General features: G+C 39.7%; 1 protein-coding gene and 2 long non-coding RNA genes across 3 annotated transcripts; all 3 read left to right on the forward strand.

Annotated features, from left to right (window-relative positions):
• Window positions 1-2,241: 2,241 nt before the first annotated feature.
• On the forward strand, window positions 2,242-3,290 carry LOC115762329. Its single transcript, XM_030704495.1, has 3 exons — window positions 2,242-2,499; window positions 2,557-2,657; window positions 2,736-3,290. The coding sequence occupies exons 1-3, from the start codon at window positions 2,376-2,378 to the stop codon at window positions 2,877-2,879; spliced, it is 369 nt and encodes a 122-aa protein (XP_030560355.1). The 5' UTR covers window positions 2,242-2,375; the 3' UTR covers window positions 2,880-3,290.
• A 623-nt stretch (window positions 3,291-3,913) lies between these two features.
• LOC115762330 lies at window positions 3,914-4,456 on the forward strand. Its single transcript, XR_004017802.1, has 3 exons — window positions 3,914-4,136; window positions 4,199-4,299; window positions 4,378-4,456. It is a non-coding gene; the product is annotated as an uncharacterized LOC115762330 (long non-coding RNA).
• Window positions 4,457-4,538: 82 nt separating this feature from the next.
• On the forward strand, window positions 4,539-7,801 carry LOC115762331. The gene is made up of 3 exons (XR_004017803.1): window positions 4,539-4,725; window positions 4,777-5,964; window positions 6,728-7,801. It is a non-coding gene; the product is annotated as an uncharacterized LOC115762331 (long non-coding RNA).
• Window positions 7,802-26,617: the final 18,816 nt, after the last annotated feature.

Here is a 26,617-nt window from a genome sequence, read left to right on the forward strand (position 1 = left end):
ATGTCCAAATCTTACCCCAAGATTCGTATATAGACATGGGTCAAAAATTACCACCCCCATAACTCAGCCAAATCTCATCCGATTTTCACGAAGTTTGGCTTTTTCTTCATGGTTTTCCCTCTAGATTAATCTGGCATTCAAATCTGAACACCGATTTTTTAGTCGAAATGCATGTCAAAATCTTACCCCAAGATTCGTATATAGACATGGAGGAAAATTTACCACCCCCATAACTCGGTCAAATCTCATCCGATTTTCACGAAGTTTGGCTTTTTCTTCATGGTTTTCCCTCTAGATTAATGTGGCATTCAAATCTCGACACCGATTTTTTGGTCGAAATTCATGTCCAAATCTTACCCCAAGATTCGTATATAGACATTGGTCAAAATTTACCACCCCCATTACTCGGTCAAATCTCATCCGATTTTCACGAAGTTTGACTTTTTCTTCATGGTTTTCCCTCTAGAATAATGTGGCATTCAAATCTCGACACCGATTTTTTGGTCGAAATGCATGTCCAAATCTTACCCGAAGATTCGTATATAGACATGGGTCAAAATTTACCACCCCCATTACTCGGTCAAATCTCATCCGATTTTCACGAAGTTTGACTTTTTCTTCATGGTTTTCCCTCTAGATTAATCTGGCATTCAAATATCGACACCGATTTTTGGTCGAAATCCATGTCCAAATCTTACCCCAAGATTCATATATGGACATAGGTCAAAATTTACCACCCCCATATCTCGGCCAAATCGCATCCGATTTTCACGAAGTTTGCCCTTTTCTTCATGGTTTTCCCTCTAGATTAATCTGGCATTCAAATCTGAACACCGATTTTTTGGTCGAAATTCATGTCCAAATCTTACCCCAAGATTCGTATATAGACATGGGTCAAAAATTACCACCCCCATATCTCGGCCAAATCTCATCCGATTTTCACGAAATTTGGGGGTTTCTTCATGGTTTTCCCTCTAGATTAATGTGGCATTCAAATCTGAACACCGATTTTTTTGTCGAAATGCATGTCGAAATCTTACCCCAAGATTCGTATATAGACATGGAGGAAAATTTACCACCCCCATATCTCGGCCAAATCTCATCCGATTTTCACGAAGTTTGGCTTTTTCTTCATGGTTTTCCTTTTAGATTAATCTGGCATTCAAATCTGAACACCGATTTTTTAGTCGAAATGCATGTCCAAATCTTACCCCAAGATTCGTATATAGACATGGGTCAAAAATTACCACCCCCATAACTCAGCCAAATCTCATCCGATTTTCACGGTTTGGCTTTATATACCCTGAACCCATTAAAAATGGGTATAAGGGTATATTGTATTTCTTCAAAATCCAAATGTATGTAACAGGCAGAAGGAAGCATCTCCGACCCCATAAAGTATATATATTCTTGATCAGCATCAATAGCCGAGGCGTTCTAGCCATGTCCGTCTGCCTGTCTGTCCGTCTGTCCGTATGTATGAACGCAAGTTTGTTTCCGATAATCGATAACTTACTCCGTTTCCAAGCAATCGATTAAAATCGATATCGATATCCTGTTTTTTGGGCAATAAGAGCTAGAGTCACCAAACTTGACATTTAGCTTTTAAAATAGAATATATGTATGCATTTGATGTTGGAAGAAGAGGGTTCAGGGTATCCCCTAGCGGGAGCTCCCGACTAGAACCTCTTACTTGTTTATTTTTTAACAACTGTTGTACATAATTGTTTTTTTTTAGTTCCTGAACTTGTAATATTTTCTTGTTTTTCTTTAATAACTATGCTTATGTAAATGCGCATTATATATATGTATTAATATAATAAACATATTCATAAAAAATCCTTGTTTTTCACTAATTTTTAATAGGTTTTAGAGATAAGCAGCCTATGACATATTTCTGGAACCCATCTACCCTGTAAAAACAGCACTAGGTGTATATGCAAGGGCACAGAAAAGTTATCCGAAAAGAGTATATATAGATATATATATAACCGGCCGGATGGGAGTACTATATCATATAGCTGCCGTAGGAAAGATCTGTTGAAAATCAGGTTCTTGTTTGTTTAAAATTTTCTATATTTTCGAAGATGTTCTATATCAAACTCAGCTTCACCATTCTCAGATATCTGCAATAGTGAAACGTTTACTAGAGTATTAAATCTTCTGTAAGTGAACTGAGAGATTCTAATCAACTACTGTCAAAAAAAAACTAAACTGTGTTCTCAATCTTCCTGTAGGCATTGACAATTCAGTCTTTCATTCGTATCTCTAATTATTTTTTTAACATTAAGCATATACAGCATATATATTTCGTATCCGCATTCTTTTCCTAAACATTAAGCATATTACTTAGACACATACAAAATCTAATTAAAATGTGCTGCTCCAATGATTGTCTCGAAAAGGTCTGTTGCTCGCTGGAGGTCAAGGCGCAGTTCTTCAGCATTTGGACTATCGTGCATGGAGTCATTTTTTTGGGCGCGTCAATTTACTTTTTTGGTAAGTTCAAATTGTTTCAGCTCAACAAAATGTGAACATAAAACTCTGAAAAAATAGTTGGCGCAATTAATTGTCCACTATATGGGCCCATTCTGTTATTGATTGGCGCCATAGTGCATCTAGCAGGTGGACTATGCTTGTTATTTGGCTATGGGACTGTAAGTTCAACTCATTTAAATATATTTATGTGTGCCTATTATTTTTATTTATTTGAATTTCTTGCCTTCTTTGCATAGGACATGAGATACTTGTTTTTGGCTGGCATCATTCTGAGCTCCATAATGCCCTATATATTATTGCCATCTATTTACCTGCCAGTCATTCAAATAATCTTTACTATTACATCATGCATATATTATAAAAAAGAGATGCCAAAATAATACCAGACTGCAAGTTCCTGACCGAAGGTGAAAGTTTCAGATTTTGATTGCTGATCAAGAATCAAATTTGTATGAATGCAAATGGAAATTGATGACTTGGATGCAATGGGACAATTTAGTTCTTATAGATAATTGGAATCGAATTCATATTTCAATAGATAACTTATCTTAGGCGGAAAGTAATCAATAGGACATTTTTTACATAACTTTATACCATAGCTTTTTATAGCTTCAGGCATCTCCTAGTCCTGATTATGTTATTACATTACAGATGTACAAAATTGTTGTAGTACGTAGACAAAATTCCAGTTAATTGCCAGGCCTCCTCAATTATATTCATATAGTTGACGCAAAATTTTTGAATGTCATTATAAGCTGACAAATTCGTTGATATAAAGAAATAAACTATAAAGTGGTTATTGTAGCTGTTGTGTTTGTTGTACTCGTTGTTGTTGTTGTTGCAACACAAAATCGAATTGAACACTTTTCATATAACAATGCGTAAACATTTGCCTAACATTCAGATTATGTGTATGAACAAAACAAAAATGGCGACTCAGGCTTGCAGTCTCGGATGCCTGACTGAAAAGTCTATTAATCGATATTTATAGATAAATGTCAAATAGGGGCGGTATCGGGCAAAATCGATATATGTTATGAGGATTATGTAGAAACTGTTGACTATGCGAGAAGCCACTTATCAAATTTGCTGTCACTGGATTTTATGGACGCTCAAAAAACGCATTTAAACATCGATACTTATCGATAATAAACTATCGATAACATTCGTATGCCACTTTTTACAGGGTACCAAATGAAAAAGACAAAGCCCGCGAAGTGCCAGCAGATGACAAACATACTGAAGGTAGGCCTGGACGTGCGGGGAAGGATAGGGAGGACTTTGGCTCGCGGAGGAGTTTTTGGAACACAAAACGAACAAAATATAAAACATAGGAAACGATGTTAAATGCAAATTGACAGCTTACAATATACCAGAGATACATTTTCATTGGGTTCAGGGCATTAAAACCTCAGTCGCCCTGTAGGTGTTGACAACTCAATCTTTTATTCGTATACATTTTGTTTCTGTTTTAAATTACGTATATAACACTCAAAAAACAAATAATCGAAAAATGTGCTGCTCCAATGATTGTCTCGAAAATGGCTGTTGCCCGCTGGATACCAAGGCGCTCTTTTTTAGCATTTGGACACTCGTACATGGAATACTTTTTTCGCTAGTCTCAATATATTATTTTTGTAAGTAGTCAACAAAATAGTACCATCTCGACGAAATCTGAACACAAGCTCTGATCAAATAGTTGATCCAACTGATTGTCCCTTATATGCGGCCATTCTCACATTCGTATTGTCGTTAGTGCACACAGTCGCGGGACTATTACTGATACTTGGCTATTGGAAAGTAAGTTGAGCTCATTTTTTCAATATTTGTATGTGTGCTCAATTCTTTGTTTTTAATTTTTGTTCCTTCTCTGCATAGACCAAAGGGTGTCTTTTTTTGGTTGGCATAATAATGAGCTCCATAATTCCGTATTTGTGCCTGTTGTCTATTTACCTACCAGGCAGGTTTTAGCAAAAGTTGCCAGAATTAACAAATTATTAATCTTATCTTATCTTATCTTGCCTGTCTGCTTACAGTCATGCAAATAATCTTTACTTTAACATCATGCATGTATTATAGAAAAGAGATGGAAAACAAAGCGCCGGCAAAATAATATCAGACTGAAGGATCCTGACTGGCGGAGCTCAAAGCTTGACAATTCAAAAGATCTTTTTTAGAAATTTTATTAGAATTGTAGAAATTCTTAAACTTAATTTTTATCGAAAGGTAATCAATAGGAAATGGTTTTACAAAATTTTATAACTGCATTTCTTCTAGTCCTGACTATGATTATATTCGAAATACAAATATCCAAAATTGTAACACGCATGCAAAACTCACTTTTACCGGACCTCTTCAATCTCTCTTCATGTATTTGACGCAAAATTTTGGAATGAAATTAAAAGCTGACAATGTCGTTGACATAAACAAGTAAACTATGAAGTTGTTATTGTACTTGTTGTTGTTGTTGTCCTTTCTTTCGTTTTTGTTGTTGTCGCATTGAACACTTTGCAACGAAACGTGCTCTTTGGGGAAAACGTGTGGAAACAACAGCGACAAAACGAAACAATGAAATTTGAAAAGCGAAAAACGAAAACAATGTCCAAACACATCAAAGTCAGAGCTGGCGAAGGATTTTCATGCATCCACACTCAAAAATCACACAAAATACAGTCGGTAATTCCCTAGACCTAGATACCCTGCTACAAAAACGTAAAACATTCGAAATATGTTGAAAAATACGAGGAACCAAATAGAAAATCTGGCGACTCAGGCTTACAGTCTCGAGGGCATGACTGAAATGTCTATTAATCGATATTTATCGATAAAAAAATCATGTGGGGCAGGTATTGAGAAACAAGATAAATGTATGTTATGAGGATTATTCTGAAATGTCGACTGACTTTCGACTATGCGAGAAACCACTATTTAGAAATCGAATGTTTAAAAAAACCTATTTAGAAATCGATATTTATCGATATGTATCGATATTAAAGTATCGATAACATTCGTATATGGCGTTAAACAACTATGCCACGTTTTACAGGGTACCAAATGAAGAAGACAAAGCCCGCGAAATGCCAGCAAGTGGCAAAACATACTGAAGGTAGACGTCGACGTGCAGGGGGGGATTGTGAGGACTTTGGCTCGAGTATTGGCAAAAGTAAAAGCAAAATGGCGGAAAAAAGTGCAGTTGTTGCAACACAAAGACAACAACAAAAAATGGAAAACGATGTCAAATGCAAATTGACAGCTTTCAATATCAATTCCAAAACAATCGCAGCACACGCGAGTCATAGTGGGCGAGTGGGCGGGGGCGGGGGCAAGCCAGGTAGACAGGTAGAGGAAAATCAATTTGATGGCCATGTCAACTGCACAGGAAAATGAAACCAAGTTAAAATACACAATGCTGGCTTTAAATGTGAAACGAAATGAGAAGGTGAACAGGGTGAACAGGTCGAACAGGTGAGTCTTTGGAAAATGTTTTGTAACTCTATGCAATATGCAATCAAATTGGGTTGACAGAGGTCAAATTAATTAAATCTGATTTATGCATCGAATGTGGCATCCAGTGCCAGCCACTGGCCAAGTGAATGCTTTTGATGTGGTCTTCACCTTGGCCATCGCGTGTGTGTGTGCGTGTGTGTGTTTGAGTACATTTTGCAAATTAGACTTGCGGTGCCTGGCTGAGATTTGCCTTTGGTTCAGCTTTTAGCTTGCAGCTTTGCCCCCCTCGTTTGTCGCCGTTTGTTAATGACACAAGCCTTGCCGCAGAGTATGAGGCATTTTGCATAAATTAACATTGCCAGCAAATGGGCAAAGAGTGCGACACCCTCGCCCAGCTGTAAGCGCAACGCAATTAACTTGCCCCACATGCCGCATGCCACAAGAAATGCAAAGTCTGTGGCAGGAAATCGCATTATCTAAATCAACTGGGATCCCAGCTGCATATCGAACTGAAGTCGAGCCCAGAATACACACACTTCCACATGGACCATATACATATATATATATATATATATATATATATCTGTGAGGTATATAAAAAGCACATATAAATTATCTAAGGACCGATAAAATGCAGCTCAGCGTGCAAATTATAAAACGAACAGCAGCAAAAACCCGAAGGGGCATCAATTCCGCGCATAAATTTTAATGCCCCGACCCATTTCGCCCCACAGCTAGCACCCAGCCAATGCATTCACATTTCTTTTTTCTCTTATCACAGCATTTCATGTAAGACCGAACGCAACGGAGGCCAAGAACCTTAACAATGGGCATATGGCAACGTTATGACAAGCGGCATGGCTGCGACGAGCATGCACGACTAACAGATGACCTGGAATCAGCAAAATACCAAGCGAAGAGCAAGGCACAAGACTTGTAATTACCAAAGAGTTAAAGCAGTTAAAGCTAAAGCAGCGCAAAAGCTAGACACCCAATTATACCCGTACAAGCACGGGGTATGCCAATTGACAAAGGCATGGATGCACGACTAACAGTTGACCAAAACATACATTGATAAGCAACGCACAAGACTTGGGTCTATAATTCCCAAAGAGTTAAAGTTATATTGATAAGCAAAGCATAAGACTTGTGCTTATAATTCCCAAAGAGTTATTGCAGCAATTGCTCGTCTCCCAAATATACCCTCTGTGCGCTCTAGCACAGGGTAAACAAAGTATGAGCACAGCGCTGAGCAAGAGAAACGCAACGTATTGATTTTTGCCAAGAATTCGACCAGCGATCCACCGCACCAGAACCGCTCGGGGACTTGGCCAATCCTTGGCCAAAGGCAATGGAGAAAGGCAGCGAGCCGTGGATTTGTAATTACGGGATTAGTCCTTCAATGGCAATGAGATTGGCAGTTTTTATGATTTGCAATGCCAACCAGTCGACAGGCTAATAGTTGCCCCTTCCCAACCAACCCCAACCCGCCAGATAGCCACGTGACCTGTTTGCCTGTACGGGGGGTCAGGGGTTAAGGGACAGCAGCAAAAGCAAACAAATTCAAGCAGCCACAAGAAATTATAAGTTGTTCGTCAAATTTGTTAGCAAATCGCTTAAACAAATCGTCAAAAGAAACATACACAAATCAAATCAAATGGGCTGCAGTTTTGTTAGGAAAACAAAATAGAAAATATAGAGAAAAATTAAAAGGCAACACCTCCACCCCCTCCCTAGCCCACCACGCTGTGTCAAAGCCAACGCAATGCTGCTTTCCGTTCGAGTGCTTTGCGGGCTCTAAAGCCACGCAGTCGCCCAGCCATAACGAATATGGGCGTGGCAGCGGCAGTAGCTGGATGGAGGTGTGGGGAGGGGCAGAGCTGCGCGCTGTCTGAGCTGACTTTAGAGGAGGCTGCCGCAGACGACTTCCGCTTGCCGCATAGAAAATTTTAAGATTTTGTGGTGCGTATGCCACATTGCTGTTGTTGTTGTTGTTGTTTTTGTTGTTTTTGTTGTTGTTGTTGTCGTTGTTGTTATTCTACTCGACTCTTGTTATTCTTATAATTGTGCATATGACCCTGTTTAATACAGTTCGCTGCACAATTATGCGTTGCGTCTATTGTTCAACTTTTTTCTTGCCTTTGCCCTAGCCTTGTGACTTTTAAGCCGCATTTGAATTATGGCTGCAAGACGCGTGTTTTGTGTGAAGGGGAACGCTTAGCGTTGATTAGACTAAATCAAATGGCAATACACAGCACAAATAAACGCTGCTGTTTTAAAGCGATTTTATAAATGAACATCAAATGAATTGAAAATTTAACTAAATTCACTAACAACTCACATTAGCCGGCATTGCGCGGCCATACTAAGCTTTATCATTATATTCTTTTAATGAGTTTGAAACCGATCGAATCTTTTATTAAGTAGAGTAAGTGTAGAGCCAAATTGATCTAGAGGTCGAAAATCGGTGGAGTTTTGACCGAGTTATGGGGTTGGGAAATTTTGACATATATATTTATAGGATATTTAAGGTCGAAATTTTGCGGGCGACCATTTCTACATGAATTTTGACCAAGTATCATGTTGCCAGATTTTGATGCCAAGTTGATCTAGAGATCGAATCATGAACAAAAAACCAAAACTTATGAAAATCGGATGTGATTTGACCGAGTTATGGAGGTAGTACATTTTGACCCATGTCTAATGTCTATATAGGATAATTGACGACTTGAGGGTACAATTTTTACATGAATTTCGACCAAGAATCATGTTGACAGATTTTGATGCCAAGTTGATTTGACAAACCTTATGAAAATCGGTGGAGTTTTGACCGAGTTATGGGGTTGGGAAATTTTGACATATATATTTATAGGATATTTAAGGTCGAAATTTTGCGGGTGACCATTTTTAGATTAATTTCGACCAAGGATCATGTTGCCAGATTTTGCTGCCAAGTTGATCAAGAATGCCAAACTTAGTGTTTACTTATGTCCCAAAGCTTAGCACTGTGAATGATAGCCACGATTTGGGCTGTGCTTCATACATCAATCAATCAGTAAGTCATTCAAACAATCAGTTAGAGAAACCCCCGTTTTATGTGTATAAATAAACTTGTAAATATAAAGTTTAAAGCAAAAGTGTGGTAAAAAACTTTTAAGTAATTAAATATTTTGTGTTTTGCTGGCAAATTGGAAAAGTGAAAAGTTGTTCGTGTTTGGGGGTTGTTGTTTAGCGGCAAAACAATTTGTTAATTGACAGCTTAGAATTTGGCTGCCCAAATTGACAGTCGAGTTAAGGATCATTTGTGAAATGACAATTGATGGCCAAATAAACGACAATTAATTGGCATTGATGGAGCGGACGCTGCGGCCGAGCGGAAAACAGCAGCTGCCTGTGAACCAAATATGTGCCCGGCTATTTGCCAAATTACTTTGCGGCTATAAATCAAAGCATCAAAACTTGTACAGCCCCCCTGCCCCTTCGCCATCCCCTGCGCTCAGCTATTAGCGGGAACTAAGTAACTAACTGAGAGAGCAGCGATCCGTCTGTGGCAAGCTGTCAAACTGCTGAGGCAGAAACTTACGACACCTCATTAAATATGCGGCACAGAAGTTGCCGCAAGCTGGCAGCTGCTAGTTGATAGCCTCCTGGCGTTCAGGTGGGGCGAGAGCCTTTTCAATTTGGCCAACTCAGCGGATATTGTTTACTCATTTTTTTGTATACCCTGAACCCATTAAAAATGGGTATAAGGGTATATTGTATTTGTGCGAAAGCCAAATGTATGTAACAGGCAGAAGGAAGCATCTCCGACCCCATAAATTATACATATTCTTGATCAGCATCAATAGCCGAGTCGATCTAGCCATGTCCGTCTGTCTGTCTGTCTGTCCGTCTGTCTGTCCCTCTGTCCGTATGTATGAACGCAAGGATCTCAGAACCTATAAATGCTAGAGACTTGAAATTTTAGATGTAGATGTTCCTAGTGCTTGCGCAGATCGGTTGTTTCCGATAATCGATAACTTACTCCGAGTTCAAGTAATCGATAAAAATCGATACCGATATCCAGTTTTGTGGGCAATTTTGGTAAATAATAAGAGCTAGAGTCACCAAACTTGACATATAGCTTCTAAAATAGAATATATATATGCATTTGATGTTGGAAGAAGAGGGTTCAGGGTATCCCCTAGTCGGGAGCTCCCGACTAGAACCTCTTACTTGTTTTTGTTTTGTTTTTTTGTTAAGCGCTTTTTTTGTTTTGTCTTCTTTTTAATCTCGTAAGTGTATGTGTCAACGTTTCTCACTTGGTTTGTTTATTTGTTTGTTTGGTTTACGCACACTCCAGGCGCTACCCAACCCATGCACCCCCCTAGAGAGAGTCAATGTCGAGTCAATAAAGCACGGAAATTGCCAACAAAAGACCCACAGAAACAACAACAACTGAGCTCATTTGTGCTGCTTTCTTTCTCATCATATTCCATTATTCATTCCAATTTGTGCGTGTGTGTGAAAGTGAATCCTTCAAAGGTATATTTTTCATCACAGCTCCTGACCAGGCACGCCCCGCTCCATAGTCCACCCACAAAGGTCAACGAAAGTTTTTGCCTGACCGAGCTTTTGGCTTGGCGCTCGTTTATTAGATTGTCCTGCGGCCCGAGCACATCAAAAAACTTGCCAACGGCTGTTTTTGACAAGTCCCCGCACCGCAGCCAACCCCATACCGTCCCGCCCCCTCACGCCGCTTGCCCTCACAAACTGAAGTGCCGTCAGTTTTGGGCAGGAGCGTGTCATAAACATGACAAAGTTGTTGTTGTTTTTTTCTCTTTTTGCTCTAGTTGGTGTTCATTATGATAAAAGTTTCGTTTGGGCCAAAAACTTATTGCCATCGATGCTGCTGTCGCTCTGCAGCTCATCAAAGTTGTATTGATTATGTTAGTTAAAGTGGGTTTATTAAGAAATTAAGCAATTAATGCAGTAAATTAATAGGTAAATATGTGCTTCGAAAGCTTTGCGAAGCTTTAAGTGAGCGCGCTCATTAAAAATTGATCTGATTTAAAGCTCAAAGCTTACAGTTACTTGAGTCATTTACTTGTACGTCTATTCTGTAGATTCTTTTCTTGAAACATAGTTGCTCTTTAACCCATTTTAAAGAAAGCCTGTCCTTAGTTAATCTAACTTAAAGCTTAGCATTAGCATTAGATGCTTTTATAAAAACTACCTTACAAATATATTAATTGTAGTAATGTATTTGATCTGACTGAAGGCTCAAAGTTTCACTTCGCATTCAAATACGAAAACTTTTTTGTAACTTTTTAAATTAATAAATTAAAGCTGAAAGCTTTACTTCTCGACCAAATTAAAGCTTTCCTATATTTAGTTCTTGAAACTTAAGCGCTTAAGTGCTCTTGACTTTTTAAAGCTCCAGCTCTGTCTTAAACTTAAGCTGACATTAAGCTAAAGGCTTTACCTCTTTGTCAAGTAGGAAAACTTTCTTGTATTGCTTTCCTTATTCCAGCTTAAGGCTTAACTTTTTCACAACTTGTCTCATTAAAGCTTACGAAGCTTTCTTGCCTCTACTCTAAGGTCTTAGGCCTAAGAGCTCTTCTTTTTTAAGAGCTGACTTAAGCCCGAGCTTTATCTTAAGTAAACAACATCTTATTCATTTGTCAACTAATTTGACTTAAAGCTTAAAGCTTTAGTTTCTGAACGCAAAGCTTTCATCAACTAATTATTCAGTTTGATAGAAATTGTATGCTCTTTCTTATGTAAACAATGAATTGTGCCCTAATTAATGCACTTAATCCGATTTAAGGCCCAAAGCTCTAATTTTCCAATGCTAAGCTGTCATTAATTAATTGTTTGTAACAGCCAAAAGACAAACTATTGTTGGATAATTGAATATTTGCGCTGAATTAAGCTCAATGGCACTTGGTCCGCTATATATATATATATTTAAAGTAAATTATGACAACGATTCTTACATCGATTGCTTTTCAGACAGAATAATTCGCAGAGCGAATATTGAGTTGAGTTTTTTTGTGCCGAGTCTTGCGGAAAATTGTTGGTTAGCCCGTGTTGCTGGTCACGTTAAGCGTCAAGCGGGAAATGTAAGCCATGTTTGGCCATGCTCCGTAGTATTGTCGCTAATTGAAATGCAAATATTGATGAGTGTTAAGCAAACGAGCGACGCGCTAATTTGCACAATTTTCGTTTTGTCGCGCGCCGCATAATGCGCCGCAAAGTATGCCATAAAATGCAGTGCAGGCAGCTGCCGCTGCTGCTGCTGCAGATGCTGCTGTTGCTGCAACAGCAAATTTGTGAGTCAAGTCGATGCCAGTGCAACACCAGATCCCCCTCCCCCCGCTTCCCTCAGCCCTTCAGCCAAATGCTGGCAGACAAATTGCAGACTGGCAACTGGCAGCTGGCAGCAGGCAGACAGCAGAGGCTGGCGGCTAAATGCTGCCAAAGCAGACTCAGCAGAATTTCAAATTTATTCAAATCAACTCGTTGAGCGAAGGGGCAATTGCGTCAGTTGTGGGCGTGTCAGTCAGGCTCTTCTGCCTGTATTGGTGTGTGCCGAGCAATGAGCAACTGAATGAATGATTCAATTAGGCATCAAATATTTACAGCAGACGTTTAAATATTGCGAGAGACTCGATACGCCTCGACTTTGGCTTTGGCTTTGGCTTCGGCTTCCTGCAAGGGGGTTTGGTTCTATGTTGGGCTTGATTTGAGTGCCATTAGATTTGCATTGGGGCGCCAGCTGCGACTCGTGAGCAACTGCCGGCAAAACTTATCTAATTGGCCCCTCAAGTACATTTAGAAACATAGAAAGTCAATTGCACTCCGAGTTGCCGCAGCCTAAATACCCTAGCAAATGCAAGCACGTGTTTGTATAGTGCACTTGTTACTATGAAAGTTAAATGATCTAATAAAATATGTTATACTATTGTCAAAGAGATTTAGCTTGAGTGAGGTTTGTTTCACTTATCTTGAAAAATTAAAGGTTTTTCATTTGTTGAGACTTTGTTTAACCTTTGAGAGCAGAGTGAACATGTAAAATTGCTGAGTTAAATTAAAATAAAATGAAAATATAAATAAAAATACTCGCATCAATAGAATAAAACAGTTAAACAGAGGTATGACTGTACTTTAAGGTCTTGGAAATGTAACTCCCGAAATGACAAAATTGAAATACCCTCTGCAAGCTTAAATGATAATAATAAAGTTGAAAACATAAAGAGCTTGAACAGAAATCAAATAGCTCAGATAACTGCCTTAAATGTGCAAGCTTAAATTCTCAAGAGACACGGTGAGCCTGAGAGAGACAGAAACAAAGAGAGAAAGAGAGAGGGAGAAAGCTCGTGTGGCAGAGTGCAAATCTAGCGCAATGTGACGAGTGCACAGAACACAATGCGAGTTATAAATAAATAAATAAATAACTCTGGCATTGTTTCGCTAGAAATGCAAAATCTAAATCCAACGCCCAAGCCCCGAACCCCAAAAGCCCCTCTCCAACCCCAATTCCCCCACCAAAATCCGCAACCCGCAGCCAATGTGCACTGCCAATAGTTTTCCTTCAGATTTATGAGTTTTGCCAGGGCAAATAGTTTCTCTCTATGTGTGTGTGTGCACAATTTCAATAGTTTGATTACAAAAGTTTTTCAATTGAACATTTTTTGCATTTTTACATGCAACTTGGCAATTTGTGCAGGTAGCTGCAGCCAGGTGAACACACGGCGTATGCGCATTATTTTAAGCAAAAAATTCTATAAATTTAGTTATTAAATTAAATGCAAATCTGTGCGGCGCACATATAATAGAGTTACGCTTTATTTACAAGTTTTATTCGGCGTCGCATGCAGCGTGTTGCAGCAACAGAATTCTCATCGCTTCTGCTGCCAAGTTGTCGCCGTCGCACTTCAAAAAAATATTTTCATAATTTTTATCACGATTGTAATTCTCGCCCAAAAGTTTTGCATTCAAAAAGTTTTGTATTCGGCCAACTTTACTGCTGCACGAGAGGCGGGCCGTCGCCGGGCGGGAAAAACTTTTCATGCTGACAATGAGCTCACAACAGATTTCAGAGTTAATTTCCAGTTTTGGTCGCGTTCAACTTTTCTCGACAATAACAATAACAATTTCGAGTGTGAGTACACATTGCACGCACTGTTAATAAGCCTAATTATTTTGCAGTGAAACGCCAGATAAATGATATAACAGCCTCAGTTCTCTCAAGTGATTCACCTAATTGGCGCAAAGCGAATTTCAGCCAAAATCTTAAGACATTTAGCTGTTTGTTACAAATGTAAAAAGCACTTTAAGTCGAATGGTGGAGCTGCTGGTGGTGCTGCTGGTGGTTCGGCTGCTTATCAATGTCAGGCCAAAATGGATCTTGTTGACAGTCAAACAATGCCATTAATCAAGCTCTCTCAAGGTGCACTTGCTGGGCTACTGTCCCAAGACATGACACCATTTACTTCTTCTTTTAAGCAACAACATCTGAAGATACACGCCTTAGCTAAGCTTGAAGATACTCAGCAAAAACAACATGATTTCAAAGAATGTAATCAGCTGTAAAAACTCAAGAGCTTTAAGCGAGCTTTAAGAAACACACTATGAGACCTTAGCCTAACCTTGTGCCATAAAAGATCTAAGCATTCAGCAACGAACACTCCCCAAAAGCTTAAGGTAAACTTAAAGCTCTGTTCGAGATAAAGTGTATCCAATCAAATCTTAAAGCTTAATAATCTTAAATGAAAGTTAAAGAAAACAGCTAGAAAAGCCTAAAGCGCTGCCTATCAAATTTTATTTAAATCACTTCTTAAAGCATAACAAGCTTTAAAGTTACAGAAAACAGCTACAAGAGCTCGCAAAAGCTTTAAGCGAGCTTTAAAATTCACACTGAAACCCATTTAAAGGGCTTTCAGGAGCTTAAGATCAGCATCAAGCTCTGCTAATTGGATTCAATTTTATCCACTAAATTCTTAAAGCACGCAAAAGCTTTACGAAAGCTTTAATATATCGACTTTTTAAAGCAGAGTGGGGATTAAGATACTCATAGTGTTCTGCTTTCGATTAGCAATGCTACCCAGTTAGTTCTGAAGACTTCACTAGCTCATATGAAAGTGAAAGACAGACAACAGCTACAAGAGCATGCAAAAGCTTTAAGCGAGCTTTAAATAGTATAATGTTAGACATTATGTATTAAAGCTTCACCAGCTGGTATGAAAAGTTAATAGCTAAGGCCAAGCTTAATTGAATACAATATCAATCGATTAGAGCTAAATACTCAACTAATTGAATTCAACACTAGACACTTAAGACTTAAAGCTCAGCGAGCTGTAATCATAGCTTAACATATGTCAAAAAAGCTTGCAAAGCTAGCTACTTATATTGCCTCCTCAGAGCATATGCAACCCCGATCGATGCCATATGCGAGGTATAGCATAGCGTTAAATTCCCAAGTCAAGCTGTGCTCATGTCACACACACACGCACACCCTGTTGGCGCATTGTGCCCAGCAATGCCACACCCACATGCCACAGCCGCCCACAGCCCATATGTAGCGACACGGCGACAGTTTTTGCAGTAAGCCAGAGTCGAAAGAAACAAAAAGAAAACCTGCTAGCACAAAACACAACGCTCGGCCATGTGCTGACAGCGATAAATTCTAATGCCGGGGTCGTCAGGGTGCCACGCCTACAGAGTGTGGGCGTTGCCTGGACGAAAGCTGACCAAAGGGGACCGAAGCATGAAAAATGCTCGCTTCCGGCTTTTTCCGACAAAATGCGAATGAAAGAAAGAAGGAAGTTAACTCTGGTATTTCTGGGTTTGTTTGCTGAGGAAATATTTTTAGCACGTGTTTGTGTACTTTTTTTTCGTTGGTCAATCTCTATTGCCAGCCCCCTTTACTCCCTGCGCCCAACGGAGGCAACCACATTTGTCACTTTAAATGCAATTTGACTTGTGCCCAATGCGCATAAGTTTTCCTACTACCAGCAATTTGTCGTGTCTTGTTTTGGCCGTGGGGAGCACAAACAAAGAAGGAACGAAAAAAAAAAACCGAAGTCTAAAAGACAAAGTCAGAATAAAACGTGTGGCATACATTTGGGAGCGCTTCACAAAATCAATTTTAAAGCGCTGCCAAGTCAAGTCGAGCAAATATTTATTGCCCGTCGAGTGGCAATTGCTTTTGCGGCCGCCGAATTCAATCTGCATGCCAGATACGTGGCCATAGCCGTATCTATGGCAATTATTTTCAGCGAAACAATTGCCAAATCTCTTCAATCTTTTTGGCAGCTAATGAGCAGCTACAGCTGCAGTCAACTGTTAAAAGCAGACAGGAGAATTTGCATCAATTATCTACAAGAGAGTTGGCAGCGCCCAGCCCAAGCGCATCGCCAAAAAGTTGCCTGTCCTGTGTAGCCTGGCTTAAAATTTTGTTTAAATGTGCACCAATGAGGGCTTCATTAGTCTGCAGTTCAGTTCAGTTGCTCGAGATGTTGTTGCTCCTGTTGTTGTTGCTGTTGTTGTTGTTGTTGTTGCTTTGGCGTGCAATGAGCCGGAAATGTCTTCATTATGATTGCATATGGCACCCCGTCTGCAGAAGCAGGGCGAAATGCGGAAGCGGCAGCACACGAAAATTTCTTTGTTGTTGTAGTTTATACCCTGTACCCAATCACAATGTGTAAGCGAGGGCATATTGCAAGTAAGGAAGCGTATTTAACAGGCAGCAGGAAATTTCTTCTATTCATATATTCCTAATCACGACCTGATTGGGCTCTAGCCGATCTGTGTGTCTATCTTTAAGAGCCAACAAATTTGACAAGATATTACAAATTTTGGTATAATTAACTAACATTTAAGAAAACTTGTCATTTTGATTGTTAACAAAATCTATCTTCTCCTATTCGTACACCTCGCATGTACGTTTGCATATATGCATGTATGTATGTATGCATGTAGGCATGTATGCATGCATGTATGCATGTAAGCATGTATGCATGTATGCATGTAAGTATGCTTGTATGTGTATGTATGTGTTTACGTATGTGTGTGTGAATGTTTGTATGTATGTTTGCTAAAAGCACAGGGTATTTCCAAGGCGTGCACACCCGACTTGAGAAACTTACTTGCTCTTAGCCTGCCTTTCATACTGTACAGTCTGCTCGCTGTTGTTGTTTTTGATGTTGTTGTAGTCAGCAGTGCGTACGAGCGTGGTAATTTACTCACATGTACACAATCTCGGTCCAGCCATTGGCCCATCCCCTCTGCCGCTCTGCCAACCTCTCTCTCCTTGCGCTGCTCTGCTCTGGCTGCTCGTGCCACGGTGCGTATGAGTGATGGCTGAATTCATATCAACTGACAGTTTATTTACACAAACGCCATCATTACCAACGCCTGCAACGCCCGTCTAGCCACGGGGCTAAATCAAACACACGTCCACACACACACACACACCCTCACACACACACACACACACACACACACACACACACACACACACACACACACACACACACAAACACACACCCTCTCACACACACGCACACACAAATTATCGCTGGCGAGCGTGTTATATGAAAAATTGACTGTGATTTATGCAATTATGTTAACAAAATATTTACTTGGCCACAAAACTGATTGGCTAAGACACATTTGGGCACAGCCTGCGAGCGTTGCGGCTGCCTTAAATGCGGCCCATATTAAAAATACATTAGACCCGTGGCCATAAATGGTAAATTAATGAATAGCATACGACTCGCTCGAAATTTGGGAATAATTTAAAGGCTATTCAACGGAGCATTGTTGCTGCCAATGATAGCGAAACTTTAAAACTTTTACGGAGATAACATGGGTTGAGGCATTTAAACGCGCAAATTTATATATAAATATATATGTAAATAAAAAATAAATTATAATTTTATTACAAAACGGATGCGAAAAACTTTTGCCATTTCCCAAAGCGCTGCAAAAGTAACAAGTTTTTCGGGCATTCGCTGTTTGTGCCCCAAAAAGTGTTGGCCAGCTGGTTGGCTGGCTGGCTGGCTGGATACGGGTTCTGATTCGGGCCAAGCTTCAGGTTGAGGTTTGTATGGTGTTTGGGCCAGAGCTCATTACCTTATTGCGTTTGGCCACCAACTGGGCCACGCCTACTGTGGGCTGCTTGTTTGTGCCACAGATGAACGGAAATGGTGAAACTTTTAATTGAAACCATAAATTTAGCTTGTGGTTTTCTATGCCAACGGAATTTGTCGTGCGGCGTTGCCTACTTAGCGGCATCAGGCCACCCGACCCTGTCGAACCAAACATTTCTTACTGACTGCAACCCCCCGCGGCGCCAACCCTCTCTTCCGCCCATAAAATAGCATACAGCAGAGTAAAGTGCAATTAGCGCCGAGCATGGATTGCACTTTTGACCAAGGGGCCAACAAGTTGGTCAGGTAAGTTGCTAAACTTTCACATAATGAGCCGCCATGCCGTACGCACACTGAGAGAAAATGTACCTAATCAAACGTAGTACAACCCCTGACAAAATATAGCCTCTGCTGAAGTTTCTTAAACTATGAGCTAAATGCTTATTTCAAGAGCTTTTCATTGTAATCAAGAGGTTCCTCTGAACCTCTGAAACCAGCTTCAAGAACCGAATCTCTTGACAGATAGTAGGTTTGAACCGTAAACCAGTTCGAACCCAGAATTCCAATTTAATATTAATACAAATCGAACTCTACCAATTGTTAATTGTCCAAAGAAAAAGATTGTTTAAAAAAGAACATGTATAAGGCAAAACCTTAAGGCTAGGAGTTGGTTCCAATCGTAAGCCGAACCAGGGATGAATTATTGTTGATTTGCAGCCCTAATACTCAATTTAAGACACATTTTAAGGCTACTTTAAGAAGCATTCATATAGCTGTTAATCCGAGGAAAGCCCATTGAGTTACAAAACATTTCAAGTTCTAACCCAGTTCGATTCTGGTAAGCCCCATTTTCTTCGAGTGCACACACACACACACACACACACACACACAATGTGTAATAGTTTGAAGGGTTTTTGGAGCATAGTCGTAGCCACTTGCGAGCATTGGGTATTTATGTCAGGCAACTATCGCTGCACACGCGCTGCCGGAAATGACGAATGATTAAAATGGGCGTGCCATAATTTCCTGCTCGACTGATGTGTGGCAACAGGAAATTGCAGACGACAGCAGAAACCGTCGACAAACATCGCACATAGTATACTTGCTTATGCCCAGAGTTTCACAACTTTACAATTCGCCACTTGCCAGTTGCCAGCTGCTTGTTGCCACTTAATTGAATTTCCAATCAAGCTTGCCAATCGAAAACCGAGTCCATTCGCTTGGCCAGCCACTTTGCTGCGCGCCAGTTAACTGCGAGTCCAAGCAAGCGAGATTCATTCAAGAATAAAAAAAAAATTCAATTTCCTGCATTTAAATGGCTTTGCAGAGCTCGAACATTCACAACTGCTGCCACACTTTGTTGCCAATTGCCAATTGCCAATGCGCATTGCTCATTGTATCGATGAAGCCAACCAAACAACAACAAATTGAAATTGTTCTGTTTCGCATGCAATAAGAATAAGTTACTTCCGCCCACAAACTATTTCGAGCAATAAGCAGAATGCTCTCAATTGAAGGCGTTTACCAGTTGCTTCATTCAAAAATAATGTTCTTAATTCAACCTAACCTATTTTTATTAGCACTGTTTTTATACCCTGAACCCATTATAAAGGGGTAAAAAGGGTATATTGTATTTGTGCAAAATGCAAATGTATGTAACAGGCAGAGGGAAGCATCTCCGACCCCATAAAGTATATATATTCTTGATCAGCATCAATAGCCGAGTCGATCTAGCCATGTCCGTCTGTCTGTCCATCTGTCCGTCCGTCCGTATGCATGAACGCAAGGATCTCCGAACCTATAAGAGCTAGAGACTTGAAATTTTAGATGTAGATGCTCCTAGCTTCCGCGCAGATCGATAATCCGATAATTGATAACTTACTCCGTTTCCAAGCAGTCGATAAAAATCGATATCGATATCCTGTTTTTTGGGCAATTTTAACATATAGCTTCTAAATAACATATAGCTTCTAAAATAGAATATATATATGATATAGGATTTTTCTTCATGGTTTTCCCTCTAGATTAATCTGGCATTTAAATCTCGACACCGATTTTTTGGTCGAAATCCATGTCCAAATCTTACCCCAAGATTCGTATATAGACATGGGTCAAAATTTACCATCCCCATATCTCGGCCAAATCTCATCCGATTTTCACGAAGTTTGGCTTTTTCTTCATGGGTTTCCCTCTAGATTAATCTGGCATTTAAATCTCGACACCGATTTTTTGGTCGAAATCCATGTCCAAATCTTACCCCAAGATTCGTATATAGACATGGGTCAAAATTTACCACCCCCATATCTCGGCCAAATCTCATCCGATTTTCACGAAGTTTGGCTTTTTCTTCATGGTTTTCCCTCTAGATTAATCTGGCATTCAAATCTGAACACCGATTTTTTAGTCGAAATGCATGTCCAAATCTTACCCCAAGATTCGTATATAGACATGGGGCAAAATTTACCACCCCCATAACTCGGTAAAATCTCATCCGATTTTCACGAAGTTTGGCTTTTTCTTCATGGTTTTCCCTCTAGATTAATCTGGCATTTAAATCTCGATACCGATTTTTTGGTCGAAATCCATGTCCAAATCTTACCCCAAGATTCGTATATATACATGGGTCAAAATTTACCACCCCCATATCTCGGCCAAATCTCATCCGATTTTCACGAAGTTTGGCTTTTTCTTCATGGTTTTCCCTCTAGATTAATCCGGCATTCAAATCTCGACACCGATTTTTTAGTCGAAATGCATGTCCAAATCTTACCCCAAGATTCGTATATAGACATGGGGCAAAATTTACCACCCCCATAACTCGGTCAAATCTCATCCGATTTTCACGAAGTTTGGCTTTTTCTTCATGGTTTTCCCTCTAGATTAATGTGGCATTAAAATCTCGACACCGATTTTTTGGTCGAAATCCATGTCCAAATCTTACCCCAAGATTCGTATATAGACGTGGAGGAAAATTTACCACGCCCATAACTCGGTCAAATCTCATCTAATTTTCACGAAGTTTGGCTTTTTCTTCATGGTTTTCCCTCTAGATTAATCTGGCATTTAAATCTCGACACCGATTTTTTGGTCGAAATCCATGTCCAAATCTTACCCCAAGATTCGTATATAGACATGGGTCAAAATTTACCACCCCCATATCTCGGCCAAATCTCATCCGATTTTCACGAAGTTTGGCTTTTTCTTCATGGCTTTCCCTCTAGATTAATGTGGCATTAAAATCTCGACGCCGATTTTTTGGTCGAAATCCATGTCCAAATCTTACCCCAAGATTCGTATATAGACGTGGAATAAAATTTACCACGCCCATAACTCGGTCAAATCTCATCTGATTTTCACGAAGTTTGGCTTTTTCTTCATGGTTTTCCCTCTAGATTAATCTGGCATTTAAATCTCGACACCGATTTTTTGGTCGAAATCCATGTCCAAATCTTACCCCAAGATTCGTATATATATAGACATAGGTCAAAATTTACCACCCCCATATCTCGGCCAAATCTCATCCGATTTTCACGAAGTTTGGCTTTTTCTTCATGGCTTTCCCTCTAGATTAATGTGGCATTAAAATCTCGACGCCGATTTTTTGGTCGAAATCCATGTCCAAATCTTACCCCAAGATTCGTATATAGACGTGGAGGAAAATTTACCACGCCCATAACTCGGTCAAATCTCATCTGATTTTCACGAAGTTTGGCTTTTTCTTCATGGTTTTCCCTCTAGATTAATCTGGCATTTAAATCTCGACACCGATTTTTTGGTCGAAATCCATGTCCAAATCTTACCCCAAGATTCGTATATATACATGGGTCAAAATTTACCACCCCCATATCTCGGCCAAATCTCATCCGATTTTCACGAAGTTTGGCTTTTTCTTCATGGTTTTCCCTCTAGATTAATCCGGCATTCAAATCTCGACACCGATTTTTTAGTCGAAATGCATGTCCAAATCTTACCCCAAGATTCGTATATAGACATGGGGCAAAATTTACCACCCCCATAACTCGGTCAAATCTCATCCGATTTTCACGAAGTTTGGCTTTTTCTTCATGGTTTTCCCTCTAGATTAATGTGGCATTAAAATCTCGACACCGATTTTTTGGTCGAAATCCATGTCCAAATCTTACCCCAAGATTCGTATATAGACGTGGAGGAAAATTTACCACGCCCATAACTCGGTCAAATCTCATCTAATTTTCACGAAGTTTGGCTTTTTCTTCATGGTTTTCCCTCTAGATTAATCTGGCATTTAAATCTCGACACCGATTTTTTGGTCGAAATCCATGTCCAAATCTTACCCCAAGATTCGTATATAGACATGGGTCAAAATTTACCACCCCCATATCTCGGCCAAATCTCATCCGATTTTCACGAAGTTTGGCTTTTTCTTCATGGTTTTCCCTCTAGATTAATCTGGCATTTAAATCTCGACACCGATTTTTTGGTCGAAATCCATGTCCAAATCTTACCCCAAGATTCGTATATAGACGTGGAGGAAAATTTACCACGCCCATAACTCGGTCAAATCTCATCTGATTTTCACGAAGTTTGGCTTTTTCTTCACGGTTTTCCCTCTAGATTAATCTGGCATTTAAATCTCGACACCGATTTTTTGGTCGAAATCCATGTCCAAATCTTACCCCAAGATTCGTATATATATATAGACATGGGTCAAAATTTACCACCCCCATATCTCGGCCAAATCTCATCCGATTTTCACGAAGTTTGGCTTTTTCTTCATGGCTTTCCCTCTAGATTAATCTGGCATTCAAATCTGAACACCGATTTTTTAGTCGAAATGCATGTCCAAATCTTACCCCAAGATTCGTATATAGACATGGGGCAAAATTTACCACCCCCATAACTCGGTCAAATCTCATCCGATTTTCACGAAGTTTGGCTTTTTCTTCATGGTTTTCCCTCTAGATTAATGTGGCATTAAAATCTCGACACTGATTTTTTGGTCGAAATCCATGTCCAAATCTTACCCCAAGATTCGTATATAGACGTGGAGGAAAATTTACCACCCCCATAACTCGGTCAAATCTCATCCGATTTTCACGAAGTTTGGCTTTTTCTTCGTGGTTTTCCCTCTAGATTAATCTGGCATTTAAATCTCGACACCGATTTTTTGGTCGAAATCCATGTCCAAATCTTACCCCAAGATTCGTATATATACATGGGTCAAAATTTACCACCCCCATATCTCGGCCAAATCTCATCCGATTTTCACGAAGTTTGGCTTTTTCTTCATGGTTTTCCCTCTAGATTAATGTGGCATTAAAATCTCGACACTGATTTTTTGGTCGAAATCCATGTCCAAATCTTACCCCAAGATTCGTATATAGACGTGGAGGAAAATTTACCACCCCCATAACTCGGTCAAATCTCATCCGATTTTCACGAAGTTTGGCTTTTTCTTCGTGGTTTTCCCTCTAGATTAATCTGGCATTTAAATCTCGACACCGATTTTTTGGTCGAAATCCATGTCCAAATCTTACCCCAAGATTCGTATATATACATGGGTCAAAATTTACCACCCCCATATCTCGGCCAAATCTCATCCGATTTTCACGAAGTTTGGCTTTTTCTTCATGGTTTTCCCTCTAGATTAATCCGGCATTCAAATCTCGACACCGATTTTTTAGTCGAAATGCATGTCCAAATCTTACCCCAAGATTCGTATATAGACATGGGGCAAAATTTACCACCCCCATAACTCGGTCAAATCTCATCCGATTTTCACGAAGTTTGGCTTTTTCTTCATGGTTTTCCCTCTAGATTAATGTGGCATTAAAATCTCGACACCGATTTTTTGGTCGAAATCCATGTCCAAATCTTACCCCAAGATTCGTATATAGACGTGGAGGAAAATTTACCACGCCCATAACTCGGTCAAATCTCATCTAATTTTCACGAAGTTTGGCTTTTTCTTCATGGTTTTCCCTCTAGATTAATCTGGCATTTAAATCTCGACACCGATTTTTTGGTCGAAATCCATGTCCAAATCTTACCCCAAGATTCGTATATAGACATGGGTCAAAATTTACCACCCCCATATCTCGGCCAAATCTCATCCGATTTTCACGAAGTTTGGCTTTTTCTTCATGGTTTTCCCTCTAGATTAATCTGGCATTCAAATCTCGACACCGATTTTTTGGTCGAAATCCATGTCCAAATCTTACCCCAAGATTCGTATATAGACGTGGAGGAAAATTTACCACGCCCATAACTCGGTCAAATCTCATCTAATTTTCACGAAGTTTGGCTTTTTCTTCATGGTTTTCCCTCTAGATTAATCTGGCATTTAAATCTCGACACCGATTTTTTGGTCGAAATCCATGTCCAAATCTTACCCCAAGATTCGTATATAGACATGGGTCAAAATTTACCACCCCCATATCTCGGCCAAATCTCATCCGATTTTCACGAAGTTTGGCTTTTTCTTCATGGTTTTCCCTCTAGATTAATCTGGCATTCAAATCTCGACACCGATTTTTTGGTCGAAATCCATGTCCAAATCTTACCCCAAGATTCGTATATAGACGTGGAGGAAAATTTACCACGCCCATAACTCGGTCAAATCTCATCTGATTTTCACGAAGTTTGGCTTTTTCTTCATGGTTTTCCCTCTAGATTAATCTGGCATTCAAATCTCGACACCGATTTTTTGGTCGAAATCCATGTCCAAATCTTACCCCAAGATTCGTATATAGACGTGGAGGAAAATTTACCACCCCCATATCTCGGCCAAATCTCATCCGATTTTCACGAAGTTTGGCTCTTTCTTCATGGCTTTCCCTCTAGATTAATCTGTCATTCAAATCTGAACACCGATTTTTTAGTCGAAATGCATGTCCAAATCTTACCCCAAGATTCGTATATAGACATGGGGCAAAATTTACCACCCCCATAACTCGGTAAAATCTCATCCGATTTTCACGAAGTTTGGCTTTTTCTTCATGGTTTTCCCTCTAGATTAATCTGGCATTTAAATCTCGACACCGATTTTTTGGTCGAAATCCATGTCCAAATCTTACCCCAAGATTCGTATATAGACGTGGAGGAAAATTTACAACCCCCATAACTCGGTCAAATCTCATCCGATTTTCACGAAGTTTGGCTTTTTCTTCATGGTTTTCCCTCTAGATTAATCTGGCATTTAAATCTCGACACCGATTTTTTGGTCGAAATCCATGTCCAAATCTTACCCCAAGATTCGTATATAGGCATGGGTCAAAATTTACCACCCCCATAACTCGGTCAAATCTCATCCGATTTTCACGAAGTTTGGCTTTTTCTTCATGGTTTTCCCTCTAGATTAATGTGGCATTAAAATCTCGACACCGATTTTTTGGTCGAAATCCATGTCCAAATCTTACCCCAAGATTCGTATATAGACATGGAGGAAAATTTACCACCCCCATATCTCGGCCAAATCTCATCCGATTTTCACGAAGTTTGGCTTTTTCTTCATGGTTTTCCCTCTAGATTAATCTGGCATTTAAATCTCGACACCGATTTTTTGGTCGAAATCCATGTCCAAATCTTACCCCAAGATTCGTACATAGACATGGGTCAAAATTTACCACCCCCATATCTCGGCCAAATCTCATCCGATTTTCACGAAGTTTGGCTTTTTCTTCATGGTTTTCCCTCTAGATTAATGTGGCATTAAAATCTCGACACTGATTTTTTGGTCGAAATCCATGTCCAAATCTTACCCCAAGATTCGTATATAGACGTGGAGGAAAATTTACCACCCCCATAACTCGGTCAAATCTCATCCGATTTTCACGAAGTTTGGCTTTTTCTTCATGGTTTTCCCACTAGATTAATCTGGCATTTAAATCTCGACACCGATTTTTTGGTCGAAATCCATGTCCAAATCTTACCCCAAGATTCGTATATAGACATGGGTCAAAATTTACCACCCCCATATCTCGGCCAAATCTCATCCGATTTTCACGAAGTTTGGCTCTTTCTTCATGGCTTTCCCTCTAGATTAATCTGTCATTCAAATCTGAACACCGATTTTTTAGTCGAAATGCATGTCCAAATCTTACCCCAAGATTGGTATATAGACATGGGGCAAAATTTACCACCCCCATAACTCGGTAAAATCTCATCCGATTTTCACGAACTTTGGCTTTTTCTTCATGGTTTTCCCTCTAGATTAATGTGGCATTAAAATCTCGACACTGATTTTTTGGTCGAAATCCATGTCCAAATCTTACCCCAAGATTCGTATATAGACGTGGAGGAAAATTTACAACCCCCATAACTCGGTCAAATCTCATCCGATTTTCACGAAGTTTGGCTTTTTCTTCATGGTTTTCCCTCTAGATTAATCTGGCATTTAAATCTCGACACCGATTTTTTGGTCGAAATCCATGTCCAAATCTTACCCCAAGATTCGTATATAGACGTGGAGGAAAATTTACAACCCCCATAACTCGGTCAAATCTCATCCGATTTTCACGAAGTTTGGCTTTTTCTTCATGGTTTTCCCTCTAGAT

This window comes from Drosophila novamexicana, unplaced genomic scaffold (genome assembly GCF_003285875.2).
Source record: "Drosophila novamexicana strain 15010-1031.04,08,12 unplaced genomic scaffold, DnovRS2.1 tig00000564-arrow-pilon, whole genome shotgun sequence".
Classification (NCBI taxonomy): Eukaryota; Metazoa; Arthropoda; class Insecta; order Diptera; family Drosophilidae; genus Drosophila; species Drosophila novamexicana.

Coding starts and splice junctions, on each gene's coding strand:
- LOC115762329 (XM_030704495.1), top strand. CDS start 2,376: ATGTGCTGCTCCAATGATTGTCTCGAAAAGGTCTGTTGCTCGCTGGAG. Junction 2,500..2,556: donor CGCGTCAATTTACTTTTTTG/GTAAGTTCAAAT, acceptor CTGAAAAAATAG/TTGGCGCAATTAATTGTCCA. Junction 2,658..2,735: donor TGTTATTTGGCTATGGGACT/GTAAGTTCAACT, acceptor TTCTTTGCATAG/GACATGAGATACTTGTTTTT.